The sequence below is a fragment of the Trachemys scripta genome, chromosome 13 (genome assembly GCF_013100865.1).
Source record: "Trachemys scripta elegans isolate TJP31775 chromosome 13, CAS_Tse_1.0, whole genome shotgun sequence".
Taxonomy (NCBI): domain Eukaryota; kingdom Metazoa; phylum Chordata; order Testudines; family Emydidae; genus Trachemys; species Trachemys scripta.
In genome coordinates this window covers 32,906,397-32,926,074 of record NC_048310.1, presented here as the reverse complement: position 1 = coordinate 32,926,074, position 19,678 = coordinate 32,906,397, and the positions used below count along the sequence as shown (strand labels likewise).

General features: G+C 40.1%; 1 protein-coding gene across 1 annotated transcript in view; it reads right to left on the bottom strand.

The window, feature by feature from the left end:
• The window catches only part of MMP2 (matrix metallopeptidase 2), a 45,279-nt gene that overhangs the window by 4,536 nt on the left and 21,065 nt on the right, over positions 1-19,678 (bottom strand). The window contains exons 7-11 of the mRNA XM_034788530.1: positions 16,637-16,810; positions 15,057-15,212; positions 11,660-11,789; positions 5,196-5,332; positions 2,790-2,949 (exon numbers count right to left, since the gene is read on the bottom strand). Coding sequence (XP_034644421.1) covers positions 2,790-2,949; positions 5,196-5,332; positions 11,660-11,789; positions 15,057-15,212; positions 16,637-16,810 — 757 coding nt within the window. The remainder of the gene's footprint in view (positions 1-2,789; positions 2,950-5,195; positions 5,333-11,659; positions 11,790-15,056; positions 15,213-16,636; positions 16,811-19,678) is intronic.

The following is a 19,678-nucleotide window of genomic DNA, read 5'->3' as shown; positions in this document are numbered from 1 at the left end:
CAGGATTTACCAAGGGATGATAGCAATGGATGTGCCTATGCCCCCAGTACAGGACTGCATCAATGAGCCTCAGTTTAAACTGTGATAGTGGACTGATCTCTTTATGATCATCTTCACTTCCTACACACACATACTGTACAGATGTGTTTATATTCCTGTTCTATACAGAGCCTGATTCTCCTCTCCCTTACTAGTTTTACACACATAAAACTCTCTTGATTTCGACTGAGTTACTCCTGATTTATACTGATGTAATTTAAATCAAAATTAAGCCCATACATTCAGAGAGAGATTTAAAATCATGACTTTTTTTTCTATTACTAGTTAAGCAAAACCTGCTTTGGGGGGCTAAACCATCCCGCAGTGAAGTTTTAAAAGTTTAGCTGTGGAATTTATGAACCAACTCCCCTCACCATGAGCCCAATAAAGCTCCCTGGCTTACCAATCCTGTTATGAAGACACTGACAGGGAGGCAGTGGGCTTCATTCTTATACCTCTGTTTAAAGCTTTTGATAATGACATGAAAAGGACTTTGCAAAGTAGTTATTTTGATTCTGTCTGGCAGAGTACTTGTATAAAATAAAACAGCTGCATATTTAATGGTTATAATGTCTGTGTTAAACACAGTTGCCTTTTCCCAAATGTTTTTTGCTTGCTTGCTATCTTCTTTACGCAGATATAAATCAGTTAAGCTGTTTAGTTGCTTAACAATAAATTATACATTCTACAGTGACTGCAACTGATAAGGGGCTTTGATAGAAATAGTGTCTGAGATCAGAGTGATAAATTTCTTGGAGACCCAAAGGTACAGTTAACCAAAAGAGTGAGTGTTAAGGAAGAACTAGCAGCTTTGCTAACTTGTGGTCTGTAATTTGAAGTATTACAAATGGATCTATTATAAATACTTGAAAACATTAAACATGATCAGCTGCATAGTTCATATTTTCAAAGTGAGTGATAAGCAATCTTTTGCTTTTTAAGATCAATGCCTGTATTTTCAGATAATGGGGAAAAGAAGAGCGCTGTTCGCAAAGGTAATTAATCATACTTGTCTTTCAAATGGTAGCCTTTGTGAAAGGATATTTTATGTACTAATAGGAATTCATAGCCACTAGGATATAAAAAAGACACTTCGTCTATTCTGTTCACAACAGGAAATTATTGTCCATATAAAAAGGATTCATGCACCCTAGATGTATCTTTGATATGTGATATAGCTTACATTTCACTGAAAGAATACTTGAAACTTTGGGAACATATTACATCTGTAATAGGAGTTTCCTGGTTTTATCTTGTTTCTATATTGTCAATTAATGAATGGCTCTTATTTCTACCTGGAATTTAAAGTGTGTGTTCTTAAAACCAAACCCCGCCCTAATTCCATGTGCGAGGAAGGTCTGTCCGGTGATTAAAGCAGAAGCCAGGATTCTGCTCCCAGCTCTACTACTTTCTTGATGTGTATTCCTTAGGTAAGTCACCGCAGTTCAGCGAAGCACTCAGACAGGTGACTAATTTTAAGAACCTATTTTTATGCCAAAACCTGCTGACAGTTATACTCATGCAACTCCATGAAATAAAATAATATAAGTACATTTTTTCTTCAGCTACAACATAAGCTATTTGATACTAACCTTTCAATCACACTCATAGACCTACGGTTAAAAATATTTCCTTCTAGCACAGGACTCAGTTAGACTTTCTAGACAGGGACAGGTGTGAAGGAGCTGTCCTTTCCTTCTAGCACAAAGTTAGCCTAAATTTTCTGCTGTGCAACTCTTTGAGTATTACTTTGATTATTTGGGAAGGAAGAATAATTTTCAGGAAACTGGTTTCAGTCCCCAGATCTGCCACAGACTTCCTATATGACTTTAGTCAAGTCTTTCAATCTCTCTGTGCTTCAATTCCCTTTCTGTAAAATGGGGATAATCCTTAATTTCTCCCAGCCTTTGTCTGCCTTTTCTATTTAAAGTATAAGCTTTTTGGTGCAGGAACTGTCATTTACTATATGTAACTACTATGCCTAGCACAAAAGGATCCCATCTTTGTTAGAACCTCTAGGCACTATAATAATATGTGATAAATAACAACAATAAGAATATGATATTTGAATTCTGCCTTTGGTTACTTATGTTGCATAATATTATTTTAACTCTCTGACAGACATTTCCAACATGACTCTTAGGGCGCATTAATATACACACTAGTATTTCTGGGTATTTGTGGACATCCTTACAAAGAATGCTTGCTTTGCTGTGCATAGAAAACATATGAAAAGGATTGCAGATGCAGTCAAAATAAATTTCAAATTTAGATTTGACAAAAGATTAACAGATATTCATTCAGCAGGATGTGCCCAGCTCCCCTGGGCACCAGCTAGATAAGTAAAGCAAATATGTTAGACCTTTGTTATTTCTGTTGCTACAAGAAAAGCAGTTATCCCAAAATTTGCTAGCCTTATATTGTCCCTTGTTTCCCCATTTTTCTGGCCAATGCTCTTCAGGAATAGTGGTTTAGGGGAGATTTTTCAAAGGCACAGATGGCAATTAGCTGCTTAACTGCCAGTGACTTTCACCTACCTGCTATGTGTGCCTTTGAAAATTTCAGAGATTTATTCCAGGCTTGTCACCTGACCACCTTGTTTCTGTGCTGCCAAGGGATATAATCTTTTTAGGCTCTTGTCTGGCAAAACATTTTGCAGCAAACACCTGAGCCTAAATGAGAACAAGTATCCACCACAACAGCTGTGAGCTTAGTTAAGGGCTCACCACCTTAACTGTAATGTGTCTCACCTCCAAAACTTGTCTCCTGCAAAAATGTATGTCTTCTTGTTTTTGCTCCAGTTAAAAGCTGCATTGACGTGTTGTACCTCGGGAGGTAACCCCAGACTGGTGAGTTTCTTTGGATACCCTCTCTCCAAAGTACTGGCTGAATAAACCCAGTACTCATTTCCTAAATGGGAAAAACACTTAGTTACATGGTAATTAACTCTGTTACAAAGTGGATTAACTGAAAAAGCTATTTCTGTTTTGTGACACTTTATAGGATCTTTGATCATCCTGCTTATATTACTAGTAAACAGTGTGTTCCAGTAGGCAGAGCACTGGACTGAGGCTCAGGAATTATGGTTCTGTTCCTGGTTCTGGCATTGACCTGATGCTTGGCTTTGGACATATAGCTTCCCCAGTCTGTGCCTCTGTTTCCCCTCCTACTTGTCATCTGGCTTGTCTATTTAGATTGTAAACTTTCTGGGACAGTGGGTGCCTCTGACTATGAGCATGCATAGACCTGGCTGTCAGTTGGGTTTACTGTAATACAAATAATTAACAATGATAATCTGGTTGGATGATGAAGTCTTAAAGCAGGCCAAATGCAGCCTATATCCTGCCCACACCCACCCTCTCCATGTATCTGTGGTTTGTTTATTTCAGAAATTTCTATTCATCCATCAAGTTAAATACAAGAATATCACATATTAAGTGGTCGTCTATATCTCCATTTTAAAAGGCCCTGATTCTGTGGTCCTTGATTTCTAATATAACCCAAAATACATACAAATCAAAGGGCCAAATTCTGCAACCTTTACATTGTTTGGTATCCTACTCAGTGAATATTTCCATTGACTCCAGTGAAATTACCCACCGGTGACCACGGAAGCTTTCGCCAGGAGAGAATATATCTATTGGCCATAATTATATTACAATAATTGTGAACATTAGAAAGCTTTCCATTGACTTCACTGGGAGTTGGATCCAGAACTAAGTTATATAACATGAGAAAGGTAAGGTGCAACATTGAACTTCCTGGCAAACTCAGATTCACAGATTCCAGGGCCACACGGGATCATTGTGATAATCTAGTCTGATCTCCTGTATAACACAGGCCATAGAACTAACTCAAAATAATTCCTAGAGCAGAGTTTTTAGAACAACATCCAATCTTGATTTAAAAATGGTCAGTGATGCATCTCAGAATTGCATTAGCTATCTTGGCCACAGAGTATACTAGGAGCTCGTGTTCAGTTGATTATCCACCACAACCCCCAAATCTTTTCATAGTCACTGCTTCCCAGGATAATTTTCTCCATCCTGTAAGTTACCAGCATGGCCTTTCAGAAGCAAAATGTGGATGCTCCTGTACAAAGGATTTTAGGGTACTTGGGCTAGAGGCAGTTTTCTACTGATCTTTTAGCCTTTGCTAGTCTTTCCTGTTCAGAATTTTTCTAAAGCAATTGCATTTCCCTGCAAAAAACAAAACAAACAAAAAACAGCACCAAACCAAACAAAATAAAATCTCCAAAATCCCCCACAAAAACGAACAATAATATTTACTGGAGATGGCATATCAATGCATTTTGACTGTGCTGAGTTTTTTTTTTTTTTTTTTACCATGTAGCTTAACTCCAATAGCCAATCAAACATGGGGAATAAATTAACAATACTTCCCCCCCCTTGCAGAAAACGTACAGCAGCATCAACCATGTGTTTTTTACATGGTTGGAGATGTTTAGTCATGTTGCAAAGGATTCTGGAGGATAGTTTTGGCTGGCTCGGTTTTCCAAACATTGAAAACAACCTCCCAGCTGCAGTAGTTTGGCTAGGCTAGCTGGAGCATATATATGACTGACTTACAAATCAGTATACTATCCATTTGATCTATTATTATCCTCTCCCATCAAGCTAGCTAGCATGCCCGCATGCATCCTCTCTGCCTGATGAGTAATCCAAATTAGACTCCTGGAATGCAGGGCAGGAGTTTGTCTTTGACAGACAGTAGAGGTGCAGCAGCAGAACCTGGAAAGGAATGGAATTAAGTCTAAGATTCTCAAAGAGAAGTGATCTGTACTGATCCTGTAGCTGACAATGAGGGTGACCTGGACAAAGTGAAGTGTGACATTCAGTGTGAGTGAAATGCCAGCATTCACATAGAGTGAATCAATTCTACATATTGCTGAACTTTTCTTTCAAGATGCTAACAGCCTTTCAGCTCCCAGTGGGTTAATGGCAGTGGAGGGTACTCAGCACCTTGCAGGTTCTGGACCTTTAGTTCTAGGAAAGGAATAGCTGAAATCTGACATTCATAACAGATCTGATATGGCTGCCCTCAGAGGTACATTTCCCTCATCCAGCTTAGCATTTAGAAGACTGAATTTGAATGCAGCGCTTATGCAAGCTATGTTTACAACTTCAAACCAATACCTGAAAAAAACACGGTCTTCTCTTCCTGAGGGGCCTCATAGACAGCATCGATTTTTTCTGGCACCTCCGGCCAGAATGTAGCCACAAGCAAGGGACCTGTGGGTTTATTTCGGGGGTTTACAGTCCTCCACATGAATCTGAACAGAACAGAAAATGGCACAGGCTTTACAATGAAGTGATTCATCGGCACATCTGTTTCTCATCATATCTGGCAAAGGCGTATGTGCCTGAACACGCACATGCTCTCACATGGTCTAGCAACAGCAGCACAAACTTATAACTGCTTGGCTATACATTCAAAACTGTGCCTGAGAGGTTAAATGAATCCTCCTGCAGCATGCTAATGAAATGGTTGCATAATCTGCCACCCGCCGGAACCCCACTGAAATGAAGTAGATTGATGGCTGAAGGGTTCATGTTGCTTCTTGAGCCAGAGTAAAATGTATTCTGTGCTTCAATTATACAAATAAAACCATTTACAAGGCAGTTACATGATTACAGTTATCCTGCTGTTGTGTATGGAGCAGATGGACAAGCATTTGACAAATGCAGACATTTGCATTCCATGAATTGCTCTTGCAATTATTATTGTAGAGACTAAAAGTTCAAATCGAATAACTATATGTCAAGCAGCTGGGAAGTGAACTTGGCTGTAAGAGAAACCTTAAACATTAAAAATGTTCATTAGAGAAATGCTTATTTTATGTACAAGCAGTATCCTCATTTGATTTAAGATTTTAAAAACTAATTATCTTTCAATGGCAGTGCATTGTGTAGATGGCACTTGATATTAACAAAGGCACTACTGTTTTTCTCCCCTGTTGAAGGAACAGCCTTTTTCTCCCTCCCCCCCCCGCCGCAACAGAACAAAAGCTTATAGCAGTTTGCCAAATTTTTAAGATGAAAAATCAACAAGCTAGCTGAAGCCCTGTTGCAACATACTTTAGCTGGTAGCTAGTAAACTAATTATCAGGTCAAATCCAACTTTTATCATTCTGAAAAGTAGAAGCTGAAAAAAGTGCCAGTTTTTCTCACCCCTAACTGGAATCCTTTTCTCATGAAACTCTCAGAGACTGAAATTGTATTTCAGTGTTGCTTAAAAATTGCAGGATCAGGCCCTAAATTGCCTGTATAGAATGCTGTACTACCGTCAGTTGAAATCTGACCATCAACAAATGGAGCTAGCAAAGACACAAATTTAGAGCATTTTAATATGTATTTGTAAGTACCATAGTTTTTTGTCTCATTTCTAAAATTAAACAATTATGATAATAGGGTGTAGTAGCTGATATGAGCAAGACAAAAAAAGAGGAAAAGTAACATACGTTTAGCCATTTGCTTTTTTTTTTTTTTTTTTACAAAAGTTTTGTTAGATATAACTTGAGATATGCTCTTAATAACTGGGATAATGATGTCTTAATGTGTTCTATTTTTCACTGATATAAGCATCAGTTTCATATTTATTTTTAATGAAGAAGTCGTCAGAGTAGCTATAGCAGGAGACACACACAAAAAAGCAAATTTACTGATACACTATATGAAAAAGGTCCTTTTCCTATTGCCTATTATATGTTTCTTGTCTTTCACAGAAAAACAGATCACATGTGACATAAGGAACTCCATGTAACACATACCTGCCACTACATATATAGCTTTTAATAAATGATTATCCTTAGAGAAGGGCCTAAGCTGCAAAATTCTGATCCATATTAGTGGCTCTGCTCCCCTTTGCAAAGTTTGGATCAAATTTAGGCTCTAATCAGAGAAAAGGGCCAGTGATCCATATCCACATTTGGATTCTAAACCTCCCAGAGCCCAGAAGGGTTCAAAAGCAGGGATGTGGTTCAAGCCCATCTGTACTGAATGGAGCCCATCAAAATATTTTTGACACAACAGTTTTCTGTTGAAAAATGCAGTTTAGTCAAAAGTGATACGTTTTGTGGTTACGTGTTGATTCCAGCAAAAAATTCAATGGCAAAAGAGAAGAAATGAACTTTCTTGTTTCATTTCAATAATGTTGAAACATTTTGTTTAGACTTTTACATTAAATATTAATTTAATATTGTATATTATATATACATATAATGCATCCAATATATTATGGTTTTAACATTTGTGAAACAAAATGATTCAGTGGATTTGAATTTAAATTATTTGGACTTTTCATTTTGCAGGAAATTTCAATTTTTTTTTGTTCCAATTGAATGAAAACAAATTTCTAAATGCTGGAATTTCCCACTGAACACAAATTCCAATTTTCTCCCGGCTCTACTAATTAATAAGTTTGCTTCATATATCATCATTGTAAAGACTAGCAGGTATTTTAATACGGGACCTCTTGCTTATGTGGTGTAGCACATATGCACAGTATTTCCCTTCCCTCATTTCTTGATTCTACATCCATCTGTATGGAGGGGAAAAACAAAAACAAAACCCTTTGCTTTGAAGAGTTCATCTAGTCTTTCTCCTTAGTCCTCTCTGTTTTTTTATCTATGTGATATAAAAATTGGTCATTTTTATTATTAAGGTGGGTGAGTCATAAAAGTCACAGGCCCCATGATTCAGGGTTATTTCTTAATTCCAGAAATGGATCACAAGGTTGTTTTCTGCCTTCTCCCTTAATATTGGGAAATCCAGGAGACTGATAGGCAAATGAATTCCAAAGTAAACCAAACAAATAGTCACACCCTTTCTTTGCTGAATGTTAGATAAAGTATGAGTCAGTTTGAACAATTTGTTTTAGTCTTTATATTGTTCTTGGAACAATTAAATTATTCTGACTGCATGTTGAATTTCATATTTCCCTATGATTTTGTTATATTATAAAATGTTGACCTGACACAGCTGATGCCTTGTATATACACATTCATAATACTTGCACGTGAGTTTCAAGTGCAAGAGACCTATGTGAATAATCTAGTTGATTAAAGCCAGGCAATTGTTGATTACACTAATGCTATGACTTGCACTACCACTAGCAGCTGCCAAACAAAGAAAGGAGGGGAGACAGGTGGAGAGGAACTGCAAGAGGCTGTTGCTGGGCTCAGCAGAGGTGCCCTACATAAGGAAACTGAAGTATGGTGTATTTATACACCTGACAACCTCCTCTCTCTTTCCCAGGACATTGAATGGAAATTTCTTCAGGAATCTTGGATTTAAAGGCTCGGAAACTGTTTTTAGTAGGATCTGTTTTCAGAGATGACCTCTATTTGTGAATTCCATTTGTGCCAGAAAATAATTATGGCTATATTTTTGTGGAATATTAATATCCAGTGCAGTACTAAGGTGCTTTCCTGAATCAGGACCTGAAAGTCAAAGGGACTTAGAATCTAAGTGCCTAAATCTCTTTTGAAAATGGTACTTAGACTGCTAAGTCAGTTAAGTGTCGCAATGCTGAACACATGAATACCTTTAAAAACCTGGGCCTAAATGACTACCTGTTTACACCAGCAATATTCCATTGGCGAAAATGGAAGCTGGCTTGGGGCCTGGCTGAAAATTGGGTCCTAAAAATGATACATATGGCACTGGAGTATCAATTTTAATACCACAATTCAGAAATGGTATGAGCTAGCCCCCAGTCAGGCAGGTTTTGCAAACGCATCAAGTTACTTTTGTGTAATGCAACAAATTTGACTCCACAGATTTTTTTCCCCTGCATTTAAACTTTGTTGTTGTTGTTTTGTTTAAAGGTGATTGACTTTATTGAAAGGCCATGTGTTTAGCTAAAAGGAAGCCTGAGCTAAGGGTTGCCCTCAAATATCGAGGCTAGCAGAAGTGTGTGCCCTGTGTATGGTAAACAGGAAGTGGTTCGGGTCCTGGGGTCCAGCCCTTTGCAGCTCAGGCATGGAACGGTCCAAAGGTGGCTTTCTGCAATGTTTGCCCTCCATGGACTACTTGTGCAACTGCTCACAGCCCACAAGGGACTTTTCTGGCAGCTGCACATCACCAGATTGTAGGGAAGCCCTGGCCACACCTACTTTTGGGGGGCCTGATAGGAATAGCACAAGAGCGTCTAAGTGTCCCAATGCCAGCAGAGATTCCTTCCCAAGGGAAATCTCCTGCGGCCCTGTATACCGATAGCACCACAAAGCAGCTTCAGCGGCAGTTTTCTTCATAGCCCAGGTCTACACTAGTGGGGGATCGACCTAAGATACACAACTTCAGCTACGCGAATAGCGTAACTGAAGTTGGCATATCTTAGGTCGACTTGCCTGGCCGTGAGGACGGCGGTGAGTCGATCGCTACCGCTCCCCCGTTGACTCCGCTTCCGCCTCTCGCAAGCTGGAGTTCCGGAGTTGATGGGGAGCACAATCGGGGATCGATTTTATCGCGTCTATGCTAGACGTGATAAACTGACCCCCAGACATATTGATCACTACCTGCCGATCCGGCAGGTAGTGAAGACTTGCCCATAGTCTCTTTACTGTGTTCCTCTCTCCTCCATCTATCACCCCAGTCTCCGTTACTTGACCAGAAACCCAGTAACAGAGCAAAAGTTAACATCCCAAACCTTGGCCCTTGATTCTGATCTCACATGCATGTAAATTGGGAGTAAATCCATTGAATTATTGGAGTTATACCAGTGGAGTTACATAGTGATGAATCAGGCCCCGAGAGCTTGCCTCTCCCTTCTGCTCTTTTCTGTGAAAGGATGATCAAAGAACATGGCTTAGGCAATATTATTTCGCAGAAAATCATAAGTGTTCCAGCTGAAAATTAAACGTGGAGGACATTTCTGGGCATACAACACCAGCAGGCACAAATGATTATTAAATGGCTTGAGATTGGAAGCTCCACGGCAGATATTTTGTGAGCATGCCCAGTTTGGTTATTTAGTTCTGTTCAGTGCATCCAAGTCTCTTGTGTTTCAGCAGAGCACATAGCTGTTGTGGTTTCCAGTACTGCTGGAAAAATGGCCTTTATGCCTGTTTATCTGGTTTATAATATAACCATTGACATTCTGATTCATGCCAATTTCATATTTTACAGCACTGCATGAGCAGTTTTAAACAAGGAAGTCTGCTTCTTTTAAACAAGTGAGATTCGTTTTTACATTTTTAGCTATTATTAAAAAGCATAATTTCTAAAATGAATTTACTCAAGCACAAATGAGTGTGAATGTGCACACATATATACTCCCCCACACACATCATGTACATAAACACATATGCTGAGTTCATAGATTTTACGGCCAGAAAGAGCCATTATGATTATTTAGTCTACTCTCCTGTGTAATACAGTTCTCTGTTTTTGTGGCAATACTAAAACATTGGATTATTGGAGCAATGAGTGTACTTTTCACTCTTTTATTCTGTGTTACTTTTTGCAACTTGCAGACACTGAAATTGGATGGGTCAGTTCCATTTGATAGTTTGGCCAGGTTCACTTTCTGGTCCTAAATCTGAGCTGTTGTGTTTAAGTTTTTCTCTCTCACTCTCACACTATATGTACATGTTCAGAACCTTAGCTATAGCCAGAGAACGCTTGGTGTAACCAAGCAATGGGGAGGCGGGGGGAGCACAAGAGTGCTGTTTATACTCCCCCAACTAGAGCTGGTTGGGAGTTTGCTGGCTAAACATTTTTTCATTACTGAGTCATCAAAACTGAACTATTTTGCAGAAACATATTTGTTTCAATGATCTTCTGGCAAAACATAAGTGGTTCCAATGGAGCCCTGCCTGGTTTCCTGCCACCTTGCCTGGCGGGCTGCTGGGAAGTCCAGGCTTCCAAGGCCAGTGGCTCTAGGAGCACCCCTGCCATTCAGACTGTCTTTGAGTCGGGGACCCCAGAGCTTCCAGGCTCCCTGTGGCAGAGCCCAAGCTACTGCAGAAATGGGAGCCTGGAAGCCCTTGGTAGTTCCAGCTCTTAGACAAACCTCCCAAACCTGCAGAAGAGAGCCTGGGAAAATCCGAGGCTTCTGGGACTTGTAGGTTCCTGGTTCCCTGTTGTTTAAACAAACAAACAAACAAACAAACAAACAAACAAACAAAAAGGATTATTTCTTAAACCTTCCCCACCCCCCCCCCCCCCTTCCCTTCCATGGGAAATTTAATCATTTCCACTTTGTTTTGTAACAGAACATTTGTTTTCTGGTTTTCAACCAGAAATTTACAGAATTGCTTTGACAGTATAGCACAAACTTTCCTTCTGCTCCAAGTAATCATAGAATCATAGGGTAAGATGGGACCACAAGGGTCATCTAGTCTAACCCTCTGCCAAGATGCACAGATGGCTCCAGCCTCCTTTTGAAAACCTCCAGTGAAGGAGCTTCCACAACCACCGTAGGCATCTGTTCCATTGTCCTCCTGTTCTTACATTGTTTCCTGAGATTTAATCTAAATCTGCTGTGTTGTAGTTTGAACCCATTGCCTCTTGTCCTGCCCTCTGTGGCAAGAGAAAACAACTTTTCTCCATCTTTTTTTATGGCAGCCTCTTATCACTAAGCAATGTCTCTCACTTACCTGTCTTTGAAGAAAAAGGTTTCTCCTCTAATTTGGGATATACCATCAAATATGATGTCTTGTTTGCATAACATTGGGGTGACTGGTCCAAGCGTTGGAGCTGGATCTGGCCCAAAATCAGTGGATCCTCCTAGAACCAAGAACAGATTTATACTCTAATGTTTGAGTGTATTGTTGTTTTAATAATGTGAAGACCCCAGACTGCTATAAATCATTTAATGGAAACAATCACTTCAGTTGTTTGGAGGTTATATTTGATGGAAATTAGAAAATGTTTCAGAGGCTGTGTAGTTCAGTGGACAGGGCACTAGATTAGGACTCAGAAGGTCTTGGGGTGGGAGGAGTCTATTTCCAGCATTGCCACTAGCCTGCTGTGTGAGCTTTGTCAAGACATGTCATTTCTATGTGCCTGTATTTCCCCTCCTACCCATAGTTGATCTAGTCTATTTAGTCTGGAAGATTTTCAGGACAGATAATTTTTGTTAGCAATTTACAATTATTAACTTTGAGAATTTTTTTGCCCAGTGATGGGGTAGTTTAAAATATAACAAACTAAAGTTTCTTAAAACAGTGTAGGCCATGGTATCTGAGCTGATGTGCAGATAATTCTGGATAACGAGCTATACATACCAGCTTTTTGTACTGCAATTTTTCCAGCCTGCTAATAGTTTGCAAGTCATAAATACCCATTTTGAGCCATTTGTAGCCTTTCTCCCTTCATTAAGAATCAAAATGTTCTCTTCAAAACATGCACTTTGCCATCTGTTGGATTTTATTTTGTTTTGTTATTTGGCCGTGGCTGCATTGCCTGGTGTAGGATCTGGCTGCTCCTTAGCAATCAGGTGGTTTTACATCATTAAACAAAACGTGACTCCAGCTGATTTGATGTAGCTCTGAATAATGCTAGAAAATGTGTAATGAACAATAATCCCAAAAGCAAAATACAAGTTTGTTTACAAAAATGGAAAGTTCTTTGAGTTAAAGTATTACTTCAGTTAGTTAAAGAGGCAGGAAGGATGGTCTTCTGGTTAAGGCTTAGGCCTGTGATTTAAGAGACTTGGGTTACATTCTGAGTCTTCTAATTATGAACTTGTGAATATCACTTAACCTTACTGTGTCTCACTTCCCAATCTTTTGGTAGTATGCTGCATCCTTTTCTGCTTCCATCCCTTTGTCTTGTCTATTTAGATGGTAAAATATTCCAAGCAGGGATACTTTTTACATGTTTATGTGCAGCACCTTGCACAATGAGGTCCAATCTTGGTTGGTCTCTTCAGACTTCACACAAATGATTAAATAATTTCAATTAAAGACCCCAGGAATTGGAAAAAATGAATATCAAAGTCACGTTTTTGAATAAAGAACTTATATCTGGTAATTATTTGGTATTATTATTAGCATTCCTAAGATGTCCAGAACTACAGAATCAAGGCACCAGTAATTAAGAAGTGATGCAGTTAGAAAACCGAGAAGCCCGGCTAGAGAAACTATATGATCCTTTCAAACTGATCAGCAGCCTTATATTCAGAGATATTTTCATCCCTACCATTCATGGTAGTTTAGCAAGTCTATAGACTGAATGGATTTTAACTGATCAAAGTCATAAAACCACCACCATGCAATATATGCTAAAATGATCTCTGGAGAAAAATAAATAAATATTAAACATGAACGCAGAATACAAATATCTGATATCCTCTTCTTTCCCACAGAAATCACGAGAAACATCTGGTATATACAGTTATCACCTTCCACACATTATCTACAATTGTTTTTCCTGTTGTACAGCCTAAATCGTTGGCTGATTGATAGGACGGTGATAGAGGTAACACACTACACATTATACTCGTAAATTCTGGTCCATCATCAATAAATCAATCAGGTGAGGTTTATTATTCACATATCATTCTGAAACGTATCAGGAAATAACAAGAAACATCTATCATGTGGAGAATAATCACTAAATTGAGCAGAGTGGAGACAAGAAACTCATGAAAAGCAACTTGTCCCTCCAGCACAATTTATTTTCATTTTAACCAGCACCAGCAATCACCAGCTTCTAAGTCTAGGGAGTGTCTCCTTAATGAACAAGGTAGAATTGTTCATCTGAAGCATCCCTATTTGAAAACAATAGTACGAGGATGAAGATGGCATGTATGTCTCCATCTGTGAAACAGCTTTACCCTCTTCGCATTGCTTTTTAGACAAAAAAGGCCTTTGGAGTATAGACTTAAATGTCCTTTACAGGCTAGCTCCCTAGTTGGTGTCAGAAGAAGAAAATTGTATACCCAGCCATTAACCTCTATCACCCCATTGCTTCCAGGAGACTAAATGAAGAGCTAAATATCTGGCATAAAGTTTTCTCTGGTTGATAGTAGGTAGTACACTGCCCTTGGGAAAAGTCGCTGCCCCCATGTTAGGCCCAGGTTCTGCCCAGAACTATGCATGCACATCTCCCATAGAAACAGGGGTGTGCGCAGGAATTTAAATGTTACCGCTTTGTGAGGGGGCACATTAAACACACATACATTATACACGTTAAACCATATCTACACATGCACATGCATCATATACAAAGAAATAAACAGCCATGTGTCCACCATTTAAACGAACTGTGCCTTTAATCCACTTTGAATACGGCTCCTTAACCTTATGGGGGGAACATGTGCAAACCAAGTAGGTGCATGTGCATCCATAACCTCACGTTATGGGGATACGTGTATGACCTCACTGAGTTTGCGCACTGCATGTTAGGAGGAAATATCTTAATAGAAAAAAGGGGGGGCAGAGAGCTCCTCCCCTCCCCGGGGCTGCAGCAGAGAGAGTGAGCTCCTCCTGCACTGGGAGCGGGGCTTGGTGGGGGATGCAGAACTCCTCCTGCCCTGCAGCTGCGGCAGGGAGAACGAGAGAGCGCCTCTCCCCCAGGGCTGCAGTGGGGAGAGTGGGGAGGGTCCATACAAGGACCTTGCACTGCCCTCTGCCATTTAGTCAGGGTCGGATAGCCCACCCCTTTAGCAATATGTAGGGCAAGGTGATTATGGTTCCCTGACACCTGGTCATGAGCCCGGAGTTAGGGACTACATGTTAGACAGCAGGTATCCCACAATTCCCAGCATGGCGTTTCATAGCCAAAGAGAGAGAGGGCCTTTGAAAGTTCCACCTAAAGATTTGGAATTAACCTATGCTGCTCTGGGGCTTTCACAGCTCAGAAGCGTGAGTGGCTGCTTGTTACTGAATTGAGCCATAATAGGAAGTAGGAACACTAACAATATCTTGAGTGAGGCAGGCAAGGAAATGGAAATTTGCATCTCTAATTAATCAGAAGTGCACATTATTTATAATAGCATCTGAAAATAATAGGTCAGCCTGTACTTTTGATAAATGATGAATACCTTACCATAAAGTTCCTGGATTCCTTTAATATCATCCTGAGACAGTCTGAAGTTCTTGGTAAAGGTGTAGATTGGAGCCATAAGAGCTCCTGGGTCCTCAGAGTGCTCTAGTCCCATGGCATGGCCAAATTCATGAGCAGCAACCAAGAAAAGACTGTAACCTGAACAACACAATGAGTCCACAGAGGTTTCTTGTATCCGAATAAAGATATATTGCGTCTATTATCCCAGTCCCATAAAATTGCCACTCCTCCTCTCTCCACCAAAAGATTCCCATCATAAATATTGCTTGATGTGGAATTTCATATAATAATAATAATAAACATGCTATGCATGTTGCCAAGTCTTAGGAAATTTCATTAGACAGAAAGGTTTCTTTTAAATCCTATTGTACAGTTGACTCGTGCATATATTTTCATTGTCTCCCATGTCAAGTGCCCGTGAGCATTGCCTTAGTACTTCTGAGAAGGAAGGAAATACCGGTAGTTCAAGTGAAACGTTTGATTTATTTAGCATGGAAGAATTAAACCACAATCTGGACCTTGAATCTTGCTTTCAATCATTAAAAACCATCCAGTGGATATACAGAGTGAGGCAGGCAAGGGTTTTTTTATTTTATTTTAACAAAATAGCTGTTTTCGTTATTTGTCTTGCTTGAGTTGAAGATAAGATGAGGCAGGAGGAGGCCTAGGATTAGTGCAGTAGCCTTTCACCTCTGGATTTCTGAGTTTAAAACCTACCTTAGGTCACTAGTACTTTTGTGCTGCCATCTTAGACTCTAGTACATATTTGTCAACACCAAGTCATCACCTCCTTAATCCTTATTAGTACAGGAGGGCATTGATTCAGTACGGTTAAAGTGATAGGTGAAAAATCATCCATATCACAAAAGGGCAGCATTTTATCAACAGTTACCAAATCAGTGTCTGAATATAGCACTTATTTCCTGTTCTAAAAAAATGGAAAATGCTTCTGTATATCAGATACCTGAATTTAGCAATTGTTGGTAAAGTACTGCATTTTAAAAAACATCTCTAATTTATTTACAAATAACACCAAAGATTATTAAAATGAAAATAATTTATTTTAAAAAAATATTTCCCCCACTTTTTCAAGAGTTGTGTGGTTTTGGGGTGGCTTTGGATTTTTTTTCTGCTAACCCTTTCTGGCAGTGGTGGGCAACCTGCAGCCCATGGGTTGACAGGTTGCCCAACACTACTTTAGGGGAACATTTATGATTAAAAACCTGTTTCCTTTCCTGTCTTTTAAAATATCATGCAAACATTTTTATGTATTTATTTTGACAAGCTTTTTCCAAAACCTAACTTTGGGCGTCAGATGTTCTCAGAGAGTGTTCTTTTATTTTCAAAAGTAAAATATGCATTCCCAAATTTTTAGGGAAAGTAATGCAAGTGTACATGAATTATAAATATGGGCCCAAACTTATCCTGGATGTAATGCCAATTACATCAATTACTCACAGCATTTTGGTCAATGTTCTTCTATCATTGGTTAGCCTGAGACAGAGGCGGGATAATACACATTATTAAAGGGTTTCAAGTTATTGTTTGAGAAACTGTGTTACCTTGATCTGGACAAAAGCCCCATTTGCGGTCATCATCATAGTTACTAGTGGAAGCACACCACATCTTGCCATCACTACGTCCAGCACTTGTGCAGGAGTCATACTTATTGCCAAGGAAAGTGAAAGGAAATACGCAAGGAGCTCCTTCTGAATTTCCACCAACCGTTGACATTGCTATGGGGAAAACAATATTTAAATACAATAAGTAGAGAATCAACCAGCTTTTGTGACATAAAACTGACATCACCTTCTCTTAAATCATACCTAAGCCCAGAAAGAAACTGGAAAATCTGAACTGTTGTAACAAACACGGAAACTGTGACTGAAAATTACAGTTTGAAAAGGAAATTGCCTGCAACCGAGGAAAAGAGAGGGCAAGTCTAATTGTTCCCGCTGAAGCCACGGAAGCTAAAGACAAAAACTGCAACTGGCAACTACTTGAAAGAAGCAGTTACTCTATTGCAGCTCAATGGCATGTGGAATTGGAGGGGGAACTGATTAACAAAGTGGTATTAACTGGTATTAGCCTAATTAATAAGATCTTTTCTGGTAATGCTTTCAGTTGTCTTCCATGAGTAGATTTATTGATAGAAACTTTATAATTTTGTTATATATCAGCAGATTATGAAGTGTCACACTGAGGTTTAATTAGCTTCTGAGGACAAAAAAAGATCTTAGAGGAGTCAAAAAGTCAGATCTTGCACTCTGCGATGGTTGAGGTGTACTGTCAGAAAGGATCAATTAAAATCAGTGGTTTTTAAACTAACTCTAATGAGAAGGATATAATCTATATGTGATATGTGCTGTGGAGTAAAATTTCTACCTTTTGGTACTCACGGAGACCGCTTTTTTCTTCCTACTCTACTATATCCACCCACACTTACATATAGTACACGTATATATGTGTGTGTGTGTGTGCGCAAACATGTATGTCTATTTGAGCATAGTGCATCAGGAAGACCACAGTTGTACTTGTGTGTACCCAAAGTAGAAATTAAACTCTAAAGTAGGTATCACAAACAGAGAATACACCTCCCCCCATTTAAAAAAAAAACATTTGCCATTTTAACACATGTACAGTATTAGCTGGCTGTTGTAAAGTCACTTGTTCTTGTACAGGATTCAAATGATAGTTGGCAGCCTAATAGTGCCTTAGAAATTTAAATACATTATTATTTATTGCAGGAATATACGTAGTTCTCCTGCAGTTATGAAACTCCAGCTAGTAGTGTTCAGTAACGCATATAATACACACAGCACAGTAACAAATATTTCCAAATCCAGGCTTAATGCTAATTGGGACACATACAGTCAGTTGTTTATGTGGTAGTGATTCCTGAATGGAAGCTAATGCAAGTAGTAACATTCATTTTATATCAACAATTTGTTTTATATGGACATAAAGGAAATATACAAGACATTTAGGCAAATGAAGTAAAGTCCTAATGCTCAAATCCTCCACCTACAGCACTGAAGTGGGTGACACAGGTTTACAGGGGCTACAGAGACCCAATACAAAAAGACTCCATATTCCCTTGCATGCCATAGTGACCATCTCTCCAACTCTCTGCATTGGGGGAAGGCCAGGGAAATGGCCACTGCATCCAAAACTAGACTAGATCGACTGGACCATAAAACTGCTTAGTGGCTATCCGTGGGCTGTTATGGCTATTCCAGCCTCTAGACCAGCAGTTCTCAAGCTGTGGGTTGGGACCCCAAAGTTTTAATGGGGTCGCCAGGGCTGGTGTTACAGTTGCTGGGGCCAAGGGATGAAGCCCAAGCCTGAGCTCCACTTCCCAGGCCCAAAGCTGAAGCCCAAGTCCCAGCGTCCAGGGCTGAAGACTGAGGGCTTCAGCCCTGGATGGTGGGGCTCAGGTTACAGCCCCCAAACTGGGGGTGAAGCCCTTGGGCTTTGGCTCTGGTCATCCCACCCGGGGCAGTGATGTTCAGGCTTTTGCCCTCTTGTCCGGGGCAGCGATACTCAGGCAGGCTCAGGCTTTGATCCCTCCTCCTGGGGTCAGGTAGTCATTTTATTGCCAGAGGGAGTCATGGTGCAATGAAGTTTGAGAACCCCTGCTCTAGATTGTGATTATAGTGTGCTGCAGCACAACTATATAGGCCTATAGGGCGGCTGTTTCTTCCCCTTATTCTTCAGTGTTTAATGGGCAAAGCCTTTTCACTTGTGGTTTCAAGACTTGGGCCTTAGTCTGTTATTAATTTTGTCATTCCTACATGGAACTAACAAATGCACCAAGCAAACCCCAAACCTGCCTTACATAACTCTCTTCTTTGCACAGTGGGAAAGTCACTACCTCCTGCATGAAGCCTGAGGGCACGTCTTCACTCCCCGCCGGATCGGCGGGTAGCAATCGATCTATTGGGGATCGACTTATCGCGTCTAGTGAAGACGCGATAAAATCGATCCCCGATGGCTCTGCCGTCAACTCCAGAAATCCACCACGGCAAGAGGAGGAAGCGGAGTCGACGGTGGCGTGGCAGCTATATTCATGAAGCTGAAGTTGCGTATCTAGTTCGACCCTCCCTCCCCCCGTAGTGTAGACCTAGCCCGAGTAACCGACTTGGGAGTTGGGTAGGCAGGATAAGGTCCTGTGTTGTAGCTGGGCAAGGTCCTTCTGTGAACTGTGAAAAGGGACTGCAGTACAGCTCGGACCAGGTCAGGGGGACCACTGGGAGAGAGGAAGCTGGATCTGCTTTTAAATATGGCCAATGGGTCAGAACCTTCATGGAAAGGAAGCTGAAGAACTGTGCCCCCTATTTGTTGCTCAAGGTTGGAATGAAGGATATTGAGTAGCCGCAGTGCAGGACCGTGACTTAGCCAGCATGCATGTAGATAGGGGGTACTGACTTTCACGCTGTGAAAATAGGAGTGTTAAATGTGGCAGGGTTTGGGGTTTGCTTTGTGGAGTTGAAGAATCTACGCCAATGCCATATGGTCATTCCACTTCCACACCCACTGTACCACTGGGCTTAAATGGCTCAGGGAGCTTTGTGCCATAATTTGGAAAGAGCTCCTATATTTGC